The sequence below is a fragment of the Vicia villosa genome, unplaced genomic scaffold (genome assembly GCF_029867415.1).
Source record: "Vicia villosa cultivar HV-30 ecotype Madison, WI unplaced genomic scaffold, Vvil1.0 ctg.000405F_1_1_3, whole genome shotgun sequence".
Lineage (NCBI taxonomy): Eukaryota > Viridiplantae > Streptophyta > Magnoliopsida > Fabales > Fabaceae > Vicia > Vicia villosa.
Window position 1 is genome coordinate 216,389 of NW_026705183.1, and position 19,913 is coordinate 236,301.

General features: G+C 34.5%; 1 protein-coding gene across 1 annotated transcript; it reads right to left on the reverse strand.

Moving 5' to 3' along the window:
* Nucleotides 1-12,324: 12,324 nt before the first annotated feature.
* On the reverse strand, nt 12,325-14,500 carry LOC131627851 (7-deoxyloganetin glucosyltransferase-like). Its single transcript, XM_058898714.1, has 2 exons — nt 13,914-14,500; nt 12,325-13,403 (listed from the first exon to the last, which is right to left on the reverse strand). Exons 1-2 carry the CDS (start codon nt 14,428-14,430, stop codon nt 12,460-12,462), a joined length of 1,461 nt encoding a protein of 486 aa, XP_058754697.1. The 5' UTR covers nt 14,431-14,500; the 3' UTR covers nt 12,325-12,459.
* Nucleotides 14,501-19,913: the final 5,413 nt, after the last annotated feature.

Here is a 19,913-nt window from a genome sequence, read left to right on the forward strand (position 1 = left end):
GTTAGTCGAATTGCCTCTAATTAATGACAAGATAAAGTCATAGGTTTTATAGTTAGTGCTAATTGTCATTGTATTTTTTTTTATGATTTGTTATTGTTGTTGATTGAGTTGTTGTCGTTAATTTGTTGATGTGATGTGTTGATACAAGTTGAAGGCATATGGCCAGTGACGATGTGATGTTACTATTTAGTTGATATTGTGAAGTGAGGGAAATAAAGTGACGATGAATTACCTCTAACTATTGGTAATATTAGTGATATAGGCGTATGCCACGTGACGATTTTGTAGTGAATATATTTGTGATGTTGCATTCATCGAGTCGATATGATTGCATTTTTATGATGACCTGGATTGGAAAACAGTGACGAAGGCTTATGCCTGTTTTGATGCCTCTATTAGTTGGCAATTGGCGATGGGGGCTGAAGCCCTGGGTACCACATGCATATGTATTGTTAGTGTCGCATTCAACATTGCATAGCTGTGATTTATTGGTGATGTGTCGTGACTGGATGCATGACTTGAATTATGACTATGAAATTGTGTGACTTTGAATGTGAATTAAACCGTTTTGGTTGAAATAGCGAGGTGAATTGAACGATAACAATTATACTGTGAAGTGATGATTTTTATGACTCTTGACTCTAATATATTGTTTATCATAACTTTATTTATATGGTTTGATATCTCACCCTTTATTTGTTTCACCGTTACTTTTATACTAGTAACGTGCAGGTGATTTGCTGCGATGAGGATTTAGTTGTCGTGAGTTTGAGTTGGTATTGTCGCTCTGATACGTAGCACTCAGGGGGATGAACGATAAATGTTTAGGTGTTGCCTTTGTTTTACATTGCTGAATTTTGAGTTGAATTTTAATAAGTATCGTGATGTTTTCAAGTTGTCTCAGTTGAATAAAATAATATGTTATTTAAACTTGAATTTTGTGATTCCGCTGCATAATTAAAATAAAGTTGTTTGATGTCAAAGACTAAAGTATGACGTTATCGGTTCATTCGAATGTGAGGTGTTATGTATCTACTTAAATATAATGAGCAGGTTGTTTATGATGTATGTTTTAATGTGAAGTGTGACATCCCGTTTGTTTGATAAAATTGTATAACTCTGATTTTCGTTATAATTACCTGATAGTTTTGGGGTGTTACATTGGTAGTCGTCCGATTGAAATTGGACAATTCTGATTTAAAAGAGGCAGTTTAAAAAATATAATATAAAAATAAATATGTTTTTTAAAACACTGTGATCAAGATTCAATGGCTAAAAGTGTTCCGACTATGTGATTGCGGCATTTTTGCCGCCTGCAGGGGATTCAATTTCACATATTACAAACAGGGGCGAAGCTAGGGACCGACTAAGGTGGACCATTGCCCAGGCTGTGGCCCAAATATTTTTTGATTTGGAGTAAAAAAAAGTAAATAATAAATTAATGAAGGGCAAAAATTAAAAATAAAAGAGTGGAAGGACGGAAAATAAAACGAAGAAAAGAAACATAGAGACACCTAGAGGGAAGTCCACGCACGACTCTGGACGACAGTAGTACGACCTACTGCCACCAACCACCTCTCCCTCCGAGTCTCCGATGACGCCCCCACCTCCCTCCGAGTTTGACTATCCTACTTCTCCCCACTGTCCACTCGCCTTCAAGCTCCAGCCTGTCTGAGTCTGACACGAATCGCCACTCGCAACCTCTAGCAAAACTCTGGTATTCTCTTGCTTTTCCTTTTTATTGTTTAATGGTTGTCATTGTTCTACTATTTGCTTGTGAGTTTGTTGTTGGAAAAGAAATTTTTTATTTTTTATTTTTGATTTGAGGGCGGAGAAGAAAAGAATGCAGCTTATTTTGCACTTGTAGCTTATTTTGAAAGGAGAAGAAAAGAATGCAGCTGATTTTATATTTTTGATTTATTTCTTGTTTGATTTTTATATCAAGTCTAAATTGCGCAATAAGATCAATAATGTATGATTCAATGACTTGATAGTTTGTTACACTGAGTGGGAGATATTCAAGTCACTTGATGATATTGATATTATTCGAACATTCACCGCAAAGAAGTCTCGAAAAGGACATTTGCCTCGTGATTTTATTTTACACCCTATTGTAAGGTTATCTTTCATCTCTTTTATTCTGTTTGATGACTATTTATATATTATATACAATGAATTTGTGGTATTTAAATTTTAGCTCAGGCTTTATAGCTTTTTTTACTTCGCCACTGATTACAAAGATCCCATGAGATGAGTTTTAGATCCTTAGAGCATGATTATCGGTAGTTTTACAAAGTTCCTACACACTTACCAATGTTGTTGTGTCTGAAGCATTTGGATATTTGAGATTCTTAAACATTCTCTAATTTGCAACATTCATAAACAAACACACGCTCCTACAATTAAGATGACTCATATTTTATTATTAAATTCATTTTATCAATGAATGAAAAAAAGTAATGGTAATATTTGGAAAAAAAACTACAATAATAATTATGTGATTTAAAAATACTTTAATATTAATTAATGTGATTTCATCTTGGAATAAGAATTGCAACGGAAATAAAATAACGGTAATATTTTTATTAGTATAAATAGGTAATTTCTTTTATCACATTTTTCATCCACATCTAGTCTAAATTTGACCGATTTATTTTATCTTTTTTTTTTGTCTACACATTTCATTTGAAAATGAACCCCAATAACATATGGTCCAATTTTATATAAAATGATGGAAGTCCTCCTTGTATCCTAAATAAACAAAACAACCCATATTTTGGAAATCCACCTCTTAATCCAAATACACACCATAATCAAAATTTTCAAAACTCTCTATCTAATATCCACAAAATAATCCATCCATTGGAAATTACTCATATCATACATCACCTTATCTATATCAGTATAACCAATTTTTATCTCATTCAACTAACCCACAATATTCCTTTTGTGGTTCTAATAGGTAGTAGTTGTGTGCTTTCAAATGATCAAGAACATGAGACTACACAATTTTGCACTCAAGTTAGCTTGGAAATTACTAACCTTGGTGAAGAAGTTGCATCTGCACCGCTTGTGAATACGCCTACACAAATATTCCAACCGAAAGAAGATGAAATTCTTATTCAATCATGGCTCAACATTTCAACAGATTCAATTGTTGGGGTTGATAAAAAAGGAGATAGTTTCTGGAAGAGAATTGGTAAAGCTTTTAACAAGCAACGTGACATGAATTACAAAGAGAGGAAACCAACGACACTAAAAGGTAGATGACACAAAATTAATCCATCTGTTCAAAAGTTTGTTGGATGCTACAAACAAGCATTATCTACACACAAAAAGTGAGAGCTCCGAGAATAACATCATGCAAGTTACATATAGAATCTAGGGTTAATGAACTTTTTCGTCCCTTTAAATATTTCAAATTTCGTTTTTAGTCCCTCCAAAATTTTCCTTCAAGAAATCGTCCCTTCAAAATTTTTCTTCCGAACTATTGGTCCCTAACGTCAAATTTCGTAGCTAATCGGTGGCTAAAGTCGTAGCTAATCTCTAGCAAATTTGACGTTAGGGACCAATAGTTTAGACGAAAATTTTTAAAGGGACAATTTCTTAAAGGAAAATTTTGGAGGGACTAAAAATGAAATATGCAATATGTAGAGGGACCAAAAGGTTCATTAACCCTAGAATCTATTTCCAAGATGTAGGTGAAAAGTTTACTTTTGAGTCTGCTTAGAGATTATTGAAAGATGAACCTAAATGGCTCGCAGGTTCATCAGATGCTTCTATAAAAAGAACAAAGAATTCAGCTTATGGAGCATATTCTTTTTCTTCTAAGCAACTGACCCCAATGAGCATCGAATACAATCCATCATCACCTACTTTGTTACATCATCCCATCGGTCAAAAGGAAGCCAAAAGAAACGAGAAAGAAAAAATGGTGGAAATGTCTACTCCCAATGTTAACTATGATGAATTCAAAGATTAATTCAAAAATAAAATCGATTTGATGTCAGTGTTTGCACAAGACTATGCGCGTATTGAGAGTGAAAAAGTCGAGATTGAGAGAAAAAATTTGAAGCAAAGATTGAGAAGGCTGAGAAAAAAGAGGAAAGGTTGAAGCTCGATGATCTACAAATCCTCTCAAAGGATACATCAAATATGAATCCAAGAAAACTATAAGCTCATGATTTCTTGTGCGACGTGATTCAGAAAAAATACGGCCTTAATTAATATGATTATGTATTTTGAATATTTTTAGTATGATTATATATTTTGAAACTAGTTGTTATTCTTATAATTGATATGATTATGATTTTTAAAACTAGTTTTTATTCTTATAATTGATATGATTATGTATTTTGAAACTAGCAGTTATTCAAACTAATTGTTATTCAAACTAGTCGTTATTCAAATTAGCCGTTATTCAAATTATCCGTTATTCAAACAAATCCTATAAATAATCATTAGTAACACAGTAAGTCTCACAATCATTCTCAGCCTCTTTCACTTTCTACAAATTGTTGTCATCTTATTCAAAATTAAACTTCTTTTCTCATGGATCCTTCTAATCCTTCCCACATCGCAAAAATGTTCATGGATTATATGAATGATGGTATGGATGAAACACTCGTGAGGCTTTTTTTAAAAGTCAAAATCAAGAAGAAGCCTCAAACTCTAGAAGGCCTAGACATCAAAGAAGGAATATATAGTGGAATTGTAAAGAGGGACATGATCGATTGTTCAATTATTATTTTTCAGAAACTCCAGTATACACAAATGAGCAATTTCGTCGAAGATACCAAATGCATAAACATGTGTTCCTTCGTATTATGGAAGCTCTAGGTTAACATGATGAGTATTTCTGAATGAGGGTTGATGCAACAGATAGATCAAGTCTTTCACCACTACAAAAATACAGTGATGTTATTCGTATGTTGGCATATGGAACGTCTGTTGATAGTGTGGATGACTATTTAAGAATTGATGAAACCACAACACTAAAATGTGTTGATAAGTTTACAAGAGGTGTGATCAGTGTATTCAGAGCATAATATCTGCGAAGGCCAAACAGACAAGGTATTAAACACTTACTTCATATAGGGGAGCCACGAGGATTTCCAGGTATGTTAGGTAGCATTGATTGTATGCATTGGGAATGGAAAAATTATCCTGTTGCATTGAAAGGGCAGTATGTTTGAAGCGATTATGGAAAACCCAGGGTTATGCTTGAACCAATAACTTTACAAGACTTGAGGGTTTGGCATGCATTCTTTGGGGTAACAGGTTCAAATAATGATATTAATGTGTTGAATAAATCCAATGTCTTCAACGATATTCTATAAGGGTCCTGAGGTTCATTAAATAATCAATCATATTGAATACAACATGGGATATTATTTATCAGATGGCATTTATCTTGAATGAGGAACATTTGTGAAAAGTATCCCAATAAAGCAAGGCGATAAGAGAAAATTGTTTGCCCAACATCAAGAAGGAGCAAGAAAGGATATTGAACGTGTATTTGGAGATCTCCAATCGCGATTTGCAATCATACGTAACCCAGTTATATCTTGGCACTTAGATGCACTCCAACGTATAATGGATACTTGTATCATATTACACAACATGATTGTTGAAGATGAATGTTCCACATATGGTGGAAACTTTGATTTTTCTTATGAATATTTAGGCAATACTGATTTTCTAGAGTTCCTACGTAGAAGATTTGATGTTCTTGATAAACAAATTCATCGGTGTCTTCAACAAGACTTGATATAACACATATGACAACGGTTGGGGAATGAGAATAAAAACAATTCAAAATTGTTTTAAATTTAAAGTGTGTTTCAACATTTTCTCACTTTTAATAATGAAAAACTTCTTCTTTTTTAAAATAACTATTTTATTTAAAGAGAAAAACAGTTCCCCCTAAGGATATGCATAAGGCTTTTTTTGCGTTCCCCGTTCATATGTGGGGCTAATCATTCATTATGTCTTTAACAAAAAAAATTATATAACACAGTGCAATGCGAGTTTTTAAAACTAGAGATGTGCAAAACAGAAAAATATTCTTAAAATGTTGGAGAATTTCGATTAATGACTATTTCTCAAAACATAAGCACAAAAAAGTCCTTTTTCAACATAAGGAAAATGCTAATCTAATCTTACTCCCCTATTGTCAACTATAAAGAATATGGGGTTTAAAATGGGAAACTAGACTTTGTCATCAAAGAAGGTGTCAGAAGATAGAGGTAGCAATTGAAAATGAGCTTTAGGAATTTCCGGAGAAGAGAGATTAGGACACAACTTGGGTATGCGCTTTTCAGACATCCAGGTATGGAGATGGTCGATTTTCCGACCATATGTGATGATGGTTTGTTGAATCTTCGTCATGCTTTGGATATGAATGTCACCATGGTTAGAAGCAGCAACAAGATTGTTAGAGGATTTTTTAATAAGATCAAAGTATGGAGAATCCTTGTCGGAATTTGGAGATTTAAATAAAGAGGAGTTAAGGGAGGCAAAGGTTTTAGGTTTGGGTAGCCTGGATGTTGAGGTGTGGGATGGAAAATGAGGAGGAGAGTGATAAAAAATGGGAGGATATAAGAGTGTGATTCCAGCAAAGAAAATGACCTTCAAGATTTTTGGAGAAGAGAAAATGGGAGAGTGAAATTGAGGGAAATAGCACCCAGAGTTTTAATGGTGCAATGGAGCAGTATGAAAAATTGTCTGTTGGGTGTGGCAAAGAAGTTAGATTGAGATTATGATTCAGGATGAAAATCAATTGACAAATGTATTTGTTCAGCATTGGAGAGAAGCTGATGATTAAATAATAGTTCACCTAACAGGTCATTTAGACGTAAGTGGAAAAATTCACTAATCAATTATACGAAGTTAGAACATCAACACTTACTTGATGTATACGTGATTTAGAAATAAGTAGTGTCATCCCTGTCGTCTTTATCCGGAATCCTAAAAATATGAGAGCTCGGATCTTCCTCTGTATCTCACACTCCCCTTCACAACTCTCAATGGGGCAAGTTATGGAGCCATCAGTTATGTTTTTGATTTCGTCATTACAGAGGCGACCTAGCCATATAATATGTATAACCCTAGTCTCTACCCATTATGGGTTAAGGGTTAAAGCCCACAATTTTGCCCACACCAATCAGGTTTCAGATACACAGACTTTAATTAAAAGGATCACTTCATCAATAAAGGCCTACTTATGCATCCTAAAAAACATAACTAAAATAAAAATTGACTGCATCCTAAAAAATATCAGATAAATCTAACATTCTCCCACTTGGGAAAAATCAATTGTGTGATTTTAAATTTTAAAAAACACATTTGAAAACGATTATCGGGTTAATGACTAATTTCTTAAAATGTGGCCGCATTTTAAGAAAATGCATAATTTTAGGTGCATTATCAGAATATGACGTCATCCAACAAAAGCCAAGCAGTACCAAATCATGGCAATTCTTATATCCTTCATTGACATAAAACCTTTCGTGGTTACAAATACTGCGGACTTCGTCAACTAGTCATCATTGTGGAGTGTGGCAAGAAAATAGCATGCCAATGTGATCCTACAACCAACTTTTATTTTCTTTGTCAGTCCTTAACAATTTCTCTCAAATGCATTAAATCCAAAGAAATTTTATGGTTTTACAAACAATAAGGCCTCAGATCTAATATGACGTCGACCACCGACACAGTGGTCCCGACAACGTTGAGCTCAAAATCATACCTCAGCTCCAATATGGCATCGACCACCGGTATAATGGTCCCGAAGATGCCAAGCTCAAAATCATAACTCAGCTCCAATATGGCATCAACTACCGGTATAGTGGTCCCGAAGATGCCGAGCTCAAAATTATAACCATGCCTCGAACTCCAAAATAGTGTCAACCACATGCATTGTGGTCCCAATGACACTGTGTCCCAATTAACATATAAATAAGCAATGATAAATAATAATATTCATTGTATTACCAATTTCTCCAAATAGAAAATAATTAAGAATTTTACACTTAAAGTGTCCAAAATAAAGTACAACGTGATAAGAAAATGACATAAAAAATAAACTCCCATTAACCAAATGCATTAAAAGAACTCACAATGCTCATGTTCTCAACATGGTTTTTGAACACAGTTGGCCTATGTCCCTTGGTTAGGGGATCAACTAGCATGAAATCAGTATTAAACTCAACAACAATGTCATTGTTCTTCACAAGATCTCTAACTGTCAAATACTTCAATTCCAAATGCTTAGAACCACTAGAAGTTTTATTATTTTTATAGTAGAACATAGTTGCGCTGTTATCATAGTAAAGTTTTAGTGGCTTAGTAATGAAATCAACAATGCGAAGTCAAGTCACTAAATTTCTCAACCATACAGCATGAGTGGCAGCAGCATAACAAGCAATAAACTTTATTTGCATAGTTGAAGAGGAAACAAAAGTTTTCTTTTTACTCTTCTAAGACATCGCACCTACAGCCAGCATAAAAATGTAACCAAAAGTAGACTTCTCTTTAGTTCTCTACAAATATCTCATCACTTCCTTAGTTGTAATCCAATGATCATTCCTAGGATTGGACATGTATCGTCCCACGACGCCAACTATAAGAGCAATGTCAATCCCAATGCATACTTAAGCATACATCAAGCTTCCCAATCCATTGTCAAAATGTTTTCCCTTCATTTTTTTCCCGCTCAATCTCATTTTAGGACATTGATATTTACTGAATTTGTCACCTTTAGTAACTGGAACATCCTCTGGCTTATAGTTATGCATATTCAACCTCTCTAAGACTCTATCGATATAAGCCTTCTGGGACAAGTCAAGTACACCATATAATCCTATCTATATGTATTTTAATTCCCAACACAAAGGATGCTTCAGCAAGATCTTTCATATCAAAGTACTTGGTTATCATAAGTTTGGTCTCATGAAGTAGACCAAGATAACTACTGGAAAGTAAAACATCATCAATATACAACACAAAAGAGATGAATTTTCTCCCACTGACCTTAAGATAGATGCACTGATCAACTTTATTTTCTTCAAAACTCAAGGAAGTCACCACCACATCAAATTTCAAGTACTATTGTTTGGGATCCTTTTTCAAACCATAAATAGATTTTCTAAATTTACAAACCAAATGCTCATTACCACTAGTCACAAAACTCTCAGACTACTGCATGTACACCTCATCATTAAGATCACCATTCAGAAAAGTAGTCTTAACATCCATCTGATGTAATTCCAAGTCAAAATGTGCTACAAGAGCCGTGATGATTCTAAAAGAGACTTTAGTCAAAACAAGAGAAAAGTTTCATCAAAATAAATCCCCTCTTTTTGTGTGAAGCCCTTAGCCACAAGTCTTGCCTTAAACCTCTCAATTTTACCTTTTGAGTCCTATGTTTTGAATATCCACTAGCAGTCAATCGCCTTACAGTTTCTTGATAACTCCACCAATTCCCAAAATCAAGCTAACATCTCCCACTAGCTCCATAATTACTTCAAGATCATTTCCTACCTTGATCTTGCTTTCCCTCAACAATTTTAATTAAGGATGAAGATTCGAGGCTAGTCAATCCAATAGACAACCTTTTCAACATTACTGACAAGCACCTCCACAACAAGAGGGAGCAAAAAATTCGGAGGATACATTTAATCAATTTATGTAAGTGTCTATGGCAAGTCACCTTATTAACTTAGGTGCAAGTGTGAATAATATACCATTTTTAGTGGTAGAAAGAATTGAGTATCTGCAAAATAATTTCAAATGGCAAACATGGAGGAAACCAGTGGGAGTAGTCAAAGATGTGTTGATACAGATAGACAAGTTATCATTTCATATAGACTTTGTAGTACTAAATGTCAAGACAGACCCATAGATACTGTTGGATAAATAAATCCAGCGTCACCCTTAGGGATTCGAATGGGCTTAACATCCCAACCCATGGCGCCTAGAGAGAGCTTACAAACCTCGCTTTAGGTGCAGCCCCTGAGGGCTCATACTATAAGGAAATAAAGTTGCGCCCTCACTAACAGCAATTGCTTTTAGCGCAGTGGTAAGCGCTTGATCCTACAAGTGGTATCAGAGCATGGTCATGGGTTCGAATCCCCCCGGCTGACACTGGGGGGGAGATTGTTGGACAAATAAATCCAGCGTCACCCTTAGGGATTCGAATGGGCTTAACATCCCAACCCATGGCGCCTAGAGAGAGCTTACAAACCTCGCTTTAGGTGCAGCCCCTGAGGGCTCATACTATAAGGAAATAAAGTTGCGCCCTCACTAACAGCAATTGCTTTTAGCGCAGTGGTAAGCGCTTGATCCTACAGATACCTCTCATCTTATGAAGACCTTTAATGAAGATTGTGAGGATGCTCCTGGATATTTATAAGGTAATTCGTGTCACCTAACATTCAACACTGTCAAGCTACTAACGTTAAACAAGCACTAGTTGGGAGGCAACTCAACCACATTTTACAATTTTCCTTAGAATTAGGCTTTAATTAGGTAATTTCAATTCAATCACTTTGATGAAAAGAAACATGCCAAGCCACAAAAATATGGGCTCGCTAAACTCATAATTGCCATGCCATTTCTCACCCAGCACGCCTAGGGGAAAGTCCAAAATTCAAGAATACGAGCTCTCGACTAGCAAGGCTTAGCTCGGCTAGCGTGAGGCTTATTTTAGAACCTTGGGAAACGAGAACAGACTTAAATTTAAATTTCCTCGATCAATATTTCTCACACTTTTCACTTCTCCCATTTGAGAAAAACCCTAGCCCACACTAGAGAATATCATCCTAAAGAAAAACTTTACTGATTTGAACTTTAATCCAGTACATAAATTTCTCAAGTATGTCATTCTACTCTATTTTTCTTAAACTTTAACCCAGAACATACTTATAGATAATGGTACAACATCTCTAAAGAATAATTAGACCTTACTAAAAAGACTATTTAGTTGATTTTAAGAATTTTTAGGTAATTATTTTATATGTTTAGATACACAAATAATATTTTAAATTTTTAGTAAAAACTATTTTATTTAAATTTCATGTAAGAATTTTTATCTTTTTAAATAGATAATGCTATAATGATAGTTAAAACAGTTACCAAAAATAAAAAATAAATACTTAAAATCACTATAAATTGTTACGAAATATATATTAATGATTTTTTTTCTTAAATGGCGACGATCACAATGTCCTAATTATGATGGTTACAATCATCTGAATAAACATCCAAAAATAAAACATCTATTGAAATTTATGAAGATTAAAACTGTCTAATTTATTTTGCTAAGGAAGATCCAGAATTATCATAAATATTAAATTCGATTGAAGTGATATTTCATAAATTGTCGCAAAATAAGTTGGTGACACATTTTTCGCAATCATTCAGAAATCGTTGCAAACAAAGTTATAAAACGGTTTAACTACCTAAAATTTTCCCATAATGACTATTTTCTTGTAGTGTATTTCCTAAAATGATTAAGCTTTAAATATGAGTTAGATTCTGATGTCACTTGTTACTCAAGTGAAGGGAGGTGAATTATGATATAAAATAATTTTAAAGACTTGAAAAGTTAAATAAATTTTTAAATTGATTTTAAATGTGGTGTCGAAGAAAAAGAGAATGACAAGTAAATAATAACAGGAAAATAAAAAGATGAAAGATTAGAGAGAAATATATTGGATTTTATCCTTGTTCATCCCAAAATCAGGGGGAGTATTTTAAGATTTCAAATATCATAGATCTTTTAAACCATAATAATTCCACAACTTTCTTAGAATAAGTTTTTGTCTTAGGTTCAGCTTTAAATTTTTATAATATATTAAGTTTCAAGATAACAATTCTCTCTTGTTTTACAATTACATATCTACAATGACTTACACATGCCAACTTTACTTAAGTGTTTTGCTCTTACAATACTAAAATAATATTTTAAGTGCATGTGAAAATTCTAAGAGCAATGGAGTCAGTAGAAGAGAAATTATATTCATATTTTCAATGTGTTTTCAAAAGAACAATTATCCTTCTTTTATAGTAAAACATTTAGCAAAGAAAAAATAATGTTTTTATGTGTGATCGCTTCATAATTGATCCGGCTATGATAATCGATTATGGCCTAACAAAATTATAAAGTTTTTGTTAAAACTGAACTATAATCGATTATAAAGGTTCCTTAAGATATCATTGAGCCATCAGATCCATTGTTCCTATTATGCAATTTGAAATTGAAGACAAACACCAAGAAGAGGAAAAGGACACGGTGCATCAGAATATCATTTGCATTTCCAATTAACAAACTACAAATATCTCAGATTATGTTGTTTTTAAACCTAAAAAAACTAGTACACAGACTTTTATTTAAAAAAACTATTTTATCAAGAACTAAACCAAATACCCACTTCAAACTACAATAAGAAAACTATACTAATTTGAACTTGTCTCATATTTAAGAACATTGCTAAAGAGGTTCTTCAGATTCATAAATGATGATCCATTTGGACTCAAAGCAGCATTTTGTGCCAATTTCTTCCATTCCAAAGCTTTCTCTTTCATCTCTTTCCCCTTTTCCCCCTCCATCATCTCCTTCACAAGACTCTCAATCTTATCCCTCTTAGCATCTTCAATCTCCAAACCAATCCCCCATTCATGACAACAAAATCTACTATTAGTTTGTTGTTCAGCAAAGAAAGGCCAACATATCATTGGAACACCACCGCACACACTTTCCAACGTTGAATTCCAACCACTATGCGTCAAAAAACCTCCAATTGCTGAATGATCCAAAACCTCCTCTTGTGGACACCAACTTGATAACATTCCTCTATCTTTCGTCTCTTCCAGAAACTCTTGAGGCAAAACAGCATTTTCCCCAGCAACAAGATCAGGCCTTACTACCCATAAAAATGGTATTTTACTATTAGCAAGTCCCCAAGCAAACTCAACCATCTGTTCGTTTGTCATAACTGTAATACTTCCGAAATTCACATAAACTACGGAATTCGGTTCTTTGCTATTCAACCATTCTAAACACTCCGGCTCTTCCTTCCAAAGATTAGAACCAAATGAATTCAACTCCTTATTAGTCACTTCCTTCAAGAGTAAATGCAAGGGACCAATAGAATAAACAGGAGGCAAATTAATGGATGAAAATGCTTCCAAAACATTATGCTCCAAATCATCAAAAGTGTTCAGAATAATTGCTGAAGCTTTTTCAGCTCTCTGGCACTCTCCTAATATAAAATCAAGCATAACATCATTTGGGTCTGTAGTTCTAACGAAGCTTGGAAAATCCTTTAAACGTATTTCTTTAATGCCTGGTACCCAATCTATAGAAGTCTCCAAATATCCATTTGTTATATAACTAGAGTCTGCATATCAAACACATTATTTACTTTATTGAACACTAAACATTAAAAATACATCCATCATAACTGAATTCTAATACAGTAAATTTGTGTGTCGGTGAATCATTACTCTTAAAAGATTTCCCATAAAGATATATGAAAGTAGTTGTTGACATTTATTTTTGGCACGTTTAAGTACATTTCTGACAATGATATGTGTATACTCAATCTACTGTGTTCATTTATTATTTTCTATCACATCACAATTTTTTTTTTATTTCTAACTTTCTTGATGTATATACATTTTTTTTTTTGATACGCTTGATGTATATACATTATACATACACCTGCATAGATGTCTCAAAAATATTTTCATATTTTTTAATGCCTATAAATTTTAAAATTTTGTTCTTAAATCCCATAAAATCATGCAAATACTTATTATTTGACTTAAATTTTTAATGTTTTTTGAAAAATATGTTTAAAGTACTATTTTAAATGATTTATAAACAATATAATTAAAATTATATTTACCTTTGAGTGGTACTAAGCCCTTTTCAATGAGTTGACGATATTGCATATATGCCATGAAGCCACAAGCACTAGTTGTCCAAAAAAGCACTTCTGGGACATTAATTTCTTGAGCAGCTTCCAATGTAAAAGTCATAACACCATCAGAAACTATGCAAGTGACAGGAGGGGTGTCTACAGCATTGTTGAGTTTTGCAAGAAGTTTTTTAAAGTGAGGTAAGCAAGTTTTTCTAGTAGATTCACACAAGGAAGGGATATCCTGTGTGACATCCACATCGGACTCAGGTAGACCATCAGGAATGGTTTCAAAACGAAAAGAGGAGAGACCGTTTAGAGAGTTAGGACCTCTAGATTTGAGAAGACGTTTGTGATTGTATTCAGTGTTAACAAAGGTGACATGAAAACCACCTTTGAAATGAAGAAGTTTTGCTAGTTTGAGCATTGGATTTATGTGACCTTGTGCTGGATATGGGATACACACAACATGTGGCATATTCTTTGTTGTATTTAGAGAACCCATTTTGGTAGCAACTAGTTAAGTTTTTCTTTCAAAGCAAGAACTAACTAGAAAAAGAAAGAAATGATTTGAGTTTGTTTTCCAAATCCATTGGATTAGAACTAATATTTATAGGTGAATTAGGAATGGATGTGGCAAATTTAAAAAGAATAAATATTGCTCTCAAGTGGATGGTAGTGGGGGATATATCTACCTGAGCGGTTTGCTGATGCAAACATGAACGCATTAATGTCCACGTGTTTATTTTTTATTATTCCCAAGTGTAATATTATTTTTCATAACTAATTCTTAGGTATTTGGTTGGGTACCTCAAAGCCTTCCTACATGTAGAATGGTATTTGATTCAAATGCACTTGTTCAAGATGGTTCCCGGATGTCGGTTAGTGAATTGCGAAGATGGTTGGTTAGTGTGTGAGATATTTTTAGTGAGGAGAGAATAAAAAAATAAGGATAAGAATTACATTATTGAATTGAATTGTATAAATAATGATATCGGCGACTATTTAAATACAATCTTGATTAGGTTTGAGCTTACACAATTTGGATTATATTTGATATTATATTAATAATATCAATCTTAATAATATCTCAACAAATCTCAATAATATCTCAACATACCCCCTATAATTCAAGTTGTGAAACAACTCTAAAAATAGTCAATCTGAATTATTTCCAATTTTTTTCTCAAATTTAGGAATATGTCGATCTTCAATCTTTTGGTGAAAATGTCGGCCAACTGTGCTTCACTCAAGCAATGTCTAACTTCAAGTTCACATCGATTTAACTTTTCCCTCAGGAAGTGAAATCTAGCTTCAATATGCTTATTCTTTCCATGCAGAACTGAATTCTCCGCTAGATTTATGGCTGACTTGTTGTCTATTTGCAACACAAGAGGTTTCTTCAATTCGAACTCCATTTCTTCAAGTACTGGTCTAATCCAAATTGCTTGACATGTAGCATAAGATCCTGCTATATACTCAACTTCATACGATGATAATGCCACCACAGGTTGTTTCTTTGGACACCATGATATTGTGGCACCAAATATTTAAAAGAAATATTCAGTTGTGCTTCTTCGATCTTCCTTATCTCCACAATAATCAGCATCTGAAAAGCAAGTAATTGTTGCTTCTTCGCCTTCAGAGTCTCGCCGAAATAGAATTCCATAGTCTATCAATCCTTTAAGGTATCTTAGAATTCTTCTTGAAGCCTTCATGTGTGACACTCTTGGTTCACTCATGTATCTGCTCACTAATCCAACTGCGAAACTGATATCAGCTCGGCTGTTGCACACATATATCAAAGATCCAATAATTTGCTTGAACAAAGTTACATCGAATTTATCTTCCTCTATGCTTCTCCAACTTCAAGTTTATTTCGACAGGTGAGGATGCGGGATTCAAATCATCCATTCTGAATCTCTTGAGTATCTCTTTGACATACTTCCTTTGATGCAACACCATACCTTGCTTCGACATTTTAATTTCCATGCCTAGAAGATAAGACAATTTTCCCATATCCGACATTTCAAATCCCTTCATCAGGAGCTCTTTGAACTTCGACAAGTTTTCCAAGCTATTTTCAATTACCAGCAAGTCATCAACATATAAGCAGATGAGTGTTATATTTTGTGCCACAACCTAAACATAGACACCACACTTAGAATTGTATTTGACAGATCCTAATTCGACTAAGTATGAGTCGATCTTCTTGTTCCATGCCCTAAGTGCCTGCTTGGGATCATAGAGTGCTTTGTGCAAATTACATACTTTACTCGCTTCCTTCTAAACCACAACACTAGGAGGTTGTGATACATAGACATCTTCGTCTAAAGACCATTTAGAAAGGCTGACTTCAGATCTAAGTGAAATGTCGACTAGCCTTGTTTGCATGCCAATGCTACCACTAGTCGAACATTCTCTAATCTTGCTACTGGAGTAAATACTTATGAGTAGTCGAGCCCTGCTATTTGAAGAAATCCTCCAGCTACTAATCTTACTTCATGTCTTGATATCGACCCATCAACATTGTATTTTAGTTTAAACACCCACTTTACATTGATAGCTTTTTTATGTGTTGGTATTTTGATTAACTCCCATGTGTTGTTTCTCTCGATTGCCTGTTACTCTTCGACCATAGCTAACTTCCGTTGTTGAATCTTTAAAGCCTCGCTATAGTTGATTGGTTAAGTACCTGCAAGTAAAGCAAAATGAACTAATTCTCCATCTAGTGTGACTTCATCATCACCAGCTACTTCATAGTTTTGAAGTCTTTCTGGAAGAATTCGAGTTCCTTGAGCTCTTTGGCTTATAGCAGCAACACCTTTTTCAACTTCGAATGTGTCCGGAATGTTGGAAACTGCTTCGACTTTGATTGAAGTTTTGATAATTGCACCAACTTCGACTTCAGCAATTTCTTCTTCGAAGTTAGAGCTCATCAATGGCTTGTTGATTGAATTACTTGAATTCCAATCCCAGGAAGAATTTTCATCAGCCATAATATCTCGACTCAACATAATCTTCGCATTAACTAGATTGAATAGCCTGTATGCATGAGTCTAATGATATCCTACCATAATCATAGGTTCACTCTTGTCATCAAGCTTCCTTCTTCTTGCCTCCAGAACATGCTTGTAACACATAGAGCCAAACACCTTCAGATGACTCAATGATGGTCGTTTGCCACTCCACACTTCTTCAAGAACCTTATTCTCAAACTTTTTGGTAGGGCACCTATTCAGGATATAAACTGCAGTCGAAACAACTTCACCCCATGAGGACTTTGGTAGATTCTCCTGCTTCAGCATGCATCGCGCCATATCCAATATGGTTATGTTCCTTCTTTAGGAATTTCCATTATGTTGAGGAATATAAGGAGAAGTTACCTCATGATCCACACCATGTTCGACACAAAATTCTTCGAACATCTCAGATGTGTATTCTCCACCTCCATCTGTTCGCAGAACTTTGATCTTTTTCTCACTCTGGTTTTTGACAAGTATCTTGAATCTCTTACAGATTTCAAATAATTCGTCCTTTCTCTTGATCACATAGAGCTACAGCTTTCGACTAAACTCATCGACAAACGAAACAAAATATTTGTTTCCACCAAAGATACGTTCTTCAAATGGATTACATACATCTGAGTGTACCACTTCGAGTATGCATGATGATCTCATTGGCATAGTCGAAGCAAAAGAATTTCTGGATTTCTTCCCGACTAAACAACCTTCACATAACTTGTCAGGTATCTCAAGACATGGAATACCAATCACCATATCTTGAGTAATTAGTTGATTGAGTGATTGAAAGTTCAAATGTACAAACCTCAAATGTCACAACTAAATATCCATGTGGTCAACAACAGTTTTTAGACATTGTACTTCAGTAAAACTAATCATGGTCTTAAAGTTCTGTTCTTCGGCAAAGGAGATTTCAAAACCAAATTATTCTGGGTGTCAAACAATTTTGAAACTCCATCTTTTATGACAACTGAGAAACCTTTTTCGACCAGTTGTCCAACACTAAGCAGGTTGCACTCCATACCAGGTACATAGAGCACATCTTTGATTATAGCCTTCCCTCCATTACTCATGTGAAAAACTATGTTTCCAGTACCTTCTGCTTGCAACGAACTATTATTAACAAGTTTTACCTTATTCTTATTCGATTCGTCGAAATCTTCCGACCAAACCTTTTGACCAGTCAAGTGATTCGAGCAGCCTGAATTGAGGAACCATATCTTGGATTTGACATGGTTATTTGCAACTGCAGCTATAACCACCATACCTTCATAATCATCTGATTCTTGGCGTGCAAGGTTCGCTTCTTCGTCTTTGCCTTTTGTTGATCCATTGTCTTTCCTGTAACAACAATGTTTAGACAAGTAACACCACTTCTCACAGTGATAGCACTGCACACCTTCACCTTTCTTATCTTTTTATCCTTTCGATAGTTTCCTCCTCCTTTCAAGGATTCAGAAGTTCTATCTTTGACCAGCTGCTTCTGAGAGTTTGACCAAGGCTTTTTGCCCTAAGTTTTGTTGAATTTGCCTTTGAATTTGTTGGAACCACCATTCTTTTTCCATGACTGCAAAGCTTGTATCGAATCTTGAACTCTTTTCCTTTCGACAATCATCATCTCATGCGCCTCCAACGAACCAACCAAATCTTCCAATTTTAGGGTTTCAAGTTGATTAGATTTTTGAATAGCTACGATGTCGTGATTAAAGTGAGGGGTCAACGTACGCATTACCTTCTCAACTATCATCTAATCAGTTATGGTTTCACCATAACCCTTCATGAGATGGACGGGTTTCTGCACCTTCGACACATACTTTGCAACCTTTTCGTCTTCTCACATCGATAACAGTTTATATTGTCGACGCAAGGTCTGCAACTTGACAACCTTGACTTTCTCACCTCCTTCATAATATTTGACAAGAATATCCCATGCCTCCTTCGCCGATTCACCATGAGATATTCTATCAAAATTTGCAGTATCAACCGCCGTTTGAATGCAATACGCAGCCTTGCAATCCTTCTTCTTAGCTTTAGCGTGGGTAGTTTTTTGTGCGTCAGATGCATTTGCAGCCAACACGTGAACTCCATTAGTAACCACTTCTAAGGTTTCATGAAAGCCAAACAGAGAATTCATCTGTTTTCTCCATCGAATCCAATTCTTGTCGTCAAGCATTAGAAGCGAATTCAGAATGTTGTTAGTACCGTTCATCTTTGCAGTGATCGATTCACGTTCCCTGGAAATACGATCTCTGACATGAAATTCTCAAGAACAATAACTGGAAGCTCTGGATACCAATTTGTTAGTGTGTGAGTCACTTTTAGTGAGGAGAGAATAGAGAGAATAAAGGAAATAAGGATTATATTATTAAATTGAATTGTACATATAATGATACAAACGACTATTTATATACAATCCTAATTGGGCTTGGGCTTACACAACTTGGATTATATTTGATATTATTATATTAAATTATATTTGATATTATATTAATAATATCAATCTCAATAATATCTCAACAAATCCCAATAATATCTCAATGGTCCTGCTTGTTGGAGAGGTCGCCTTAGTTGATCATCAAATGACATAAGATATTGTTCGCCTTAAAGACATTTTAGAAGATTAATGAGTTTAGGGCTTATTTATTTGTGTTTTTGTAATAGTTCCAAAAAATAGGATATCTAATTTTTTTAAGAGGTTTTGTACTCTTTTCGTGCCTTATGAATCTTAATTGAATGACATGTTTGTATAGTTTCGTTATATTTTTATAGAATACTTCATTACATGTCTTTAGCTATTTTCTTGGAGAGCAAGGACTTCCCTCAAAGGATGCTAATATTACTTAAGGGCAGAAAGGATTCTTGTATGATGATTTAGTATGTGTGATTGCTTCGAGGGGCAGCAAGGACTCCATCGTGAGGATTTAACTTACGTAATTTTCGCAAAGGGAAACTTGGATTCCTATAT

What these genes read in the sequence shown, in the direction of transcription:
- LOC131627851 (XM_058898714.1), bottom strand. Translation starts at nt 14,430, where the DNA reads ATGGGTTCTCTAAATACAACAAAGAATATGCCACATGTTGTGTGTATC. An exon ending in GGGCTTAGTACCACTCAAAG is followed by an intron (nt 13,404 to 13,913) that starts GTAAATATAATT and finishes TTTGATATGCAG; the next exon opens with ACTCTAGTTATATAACAAAT.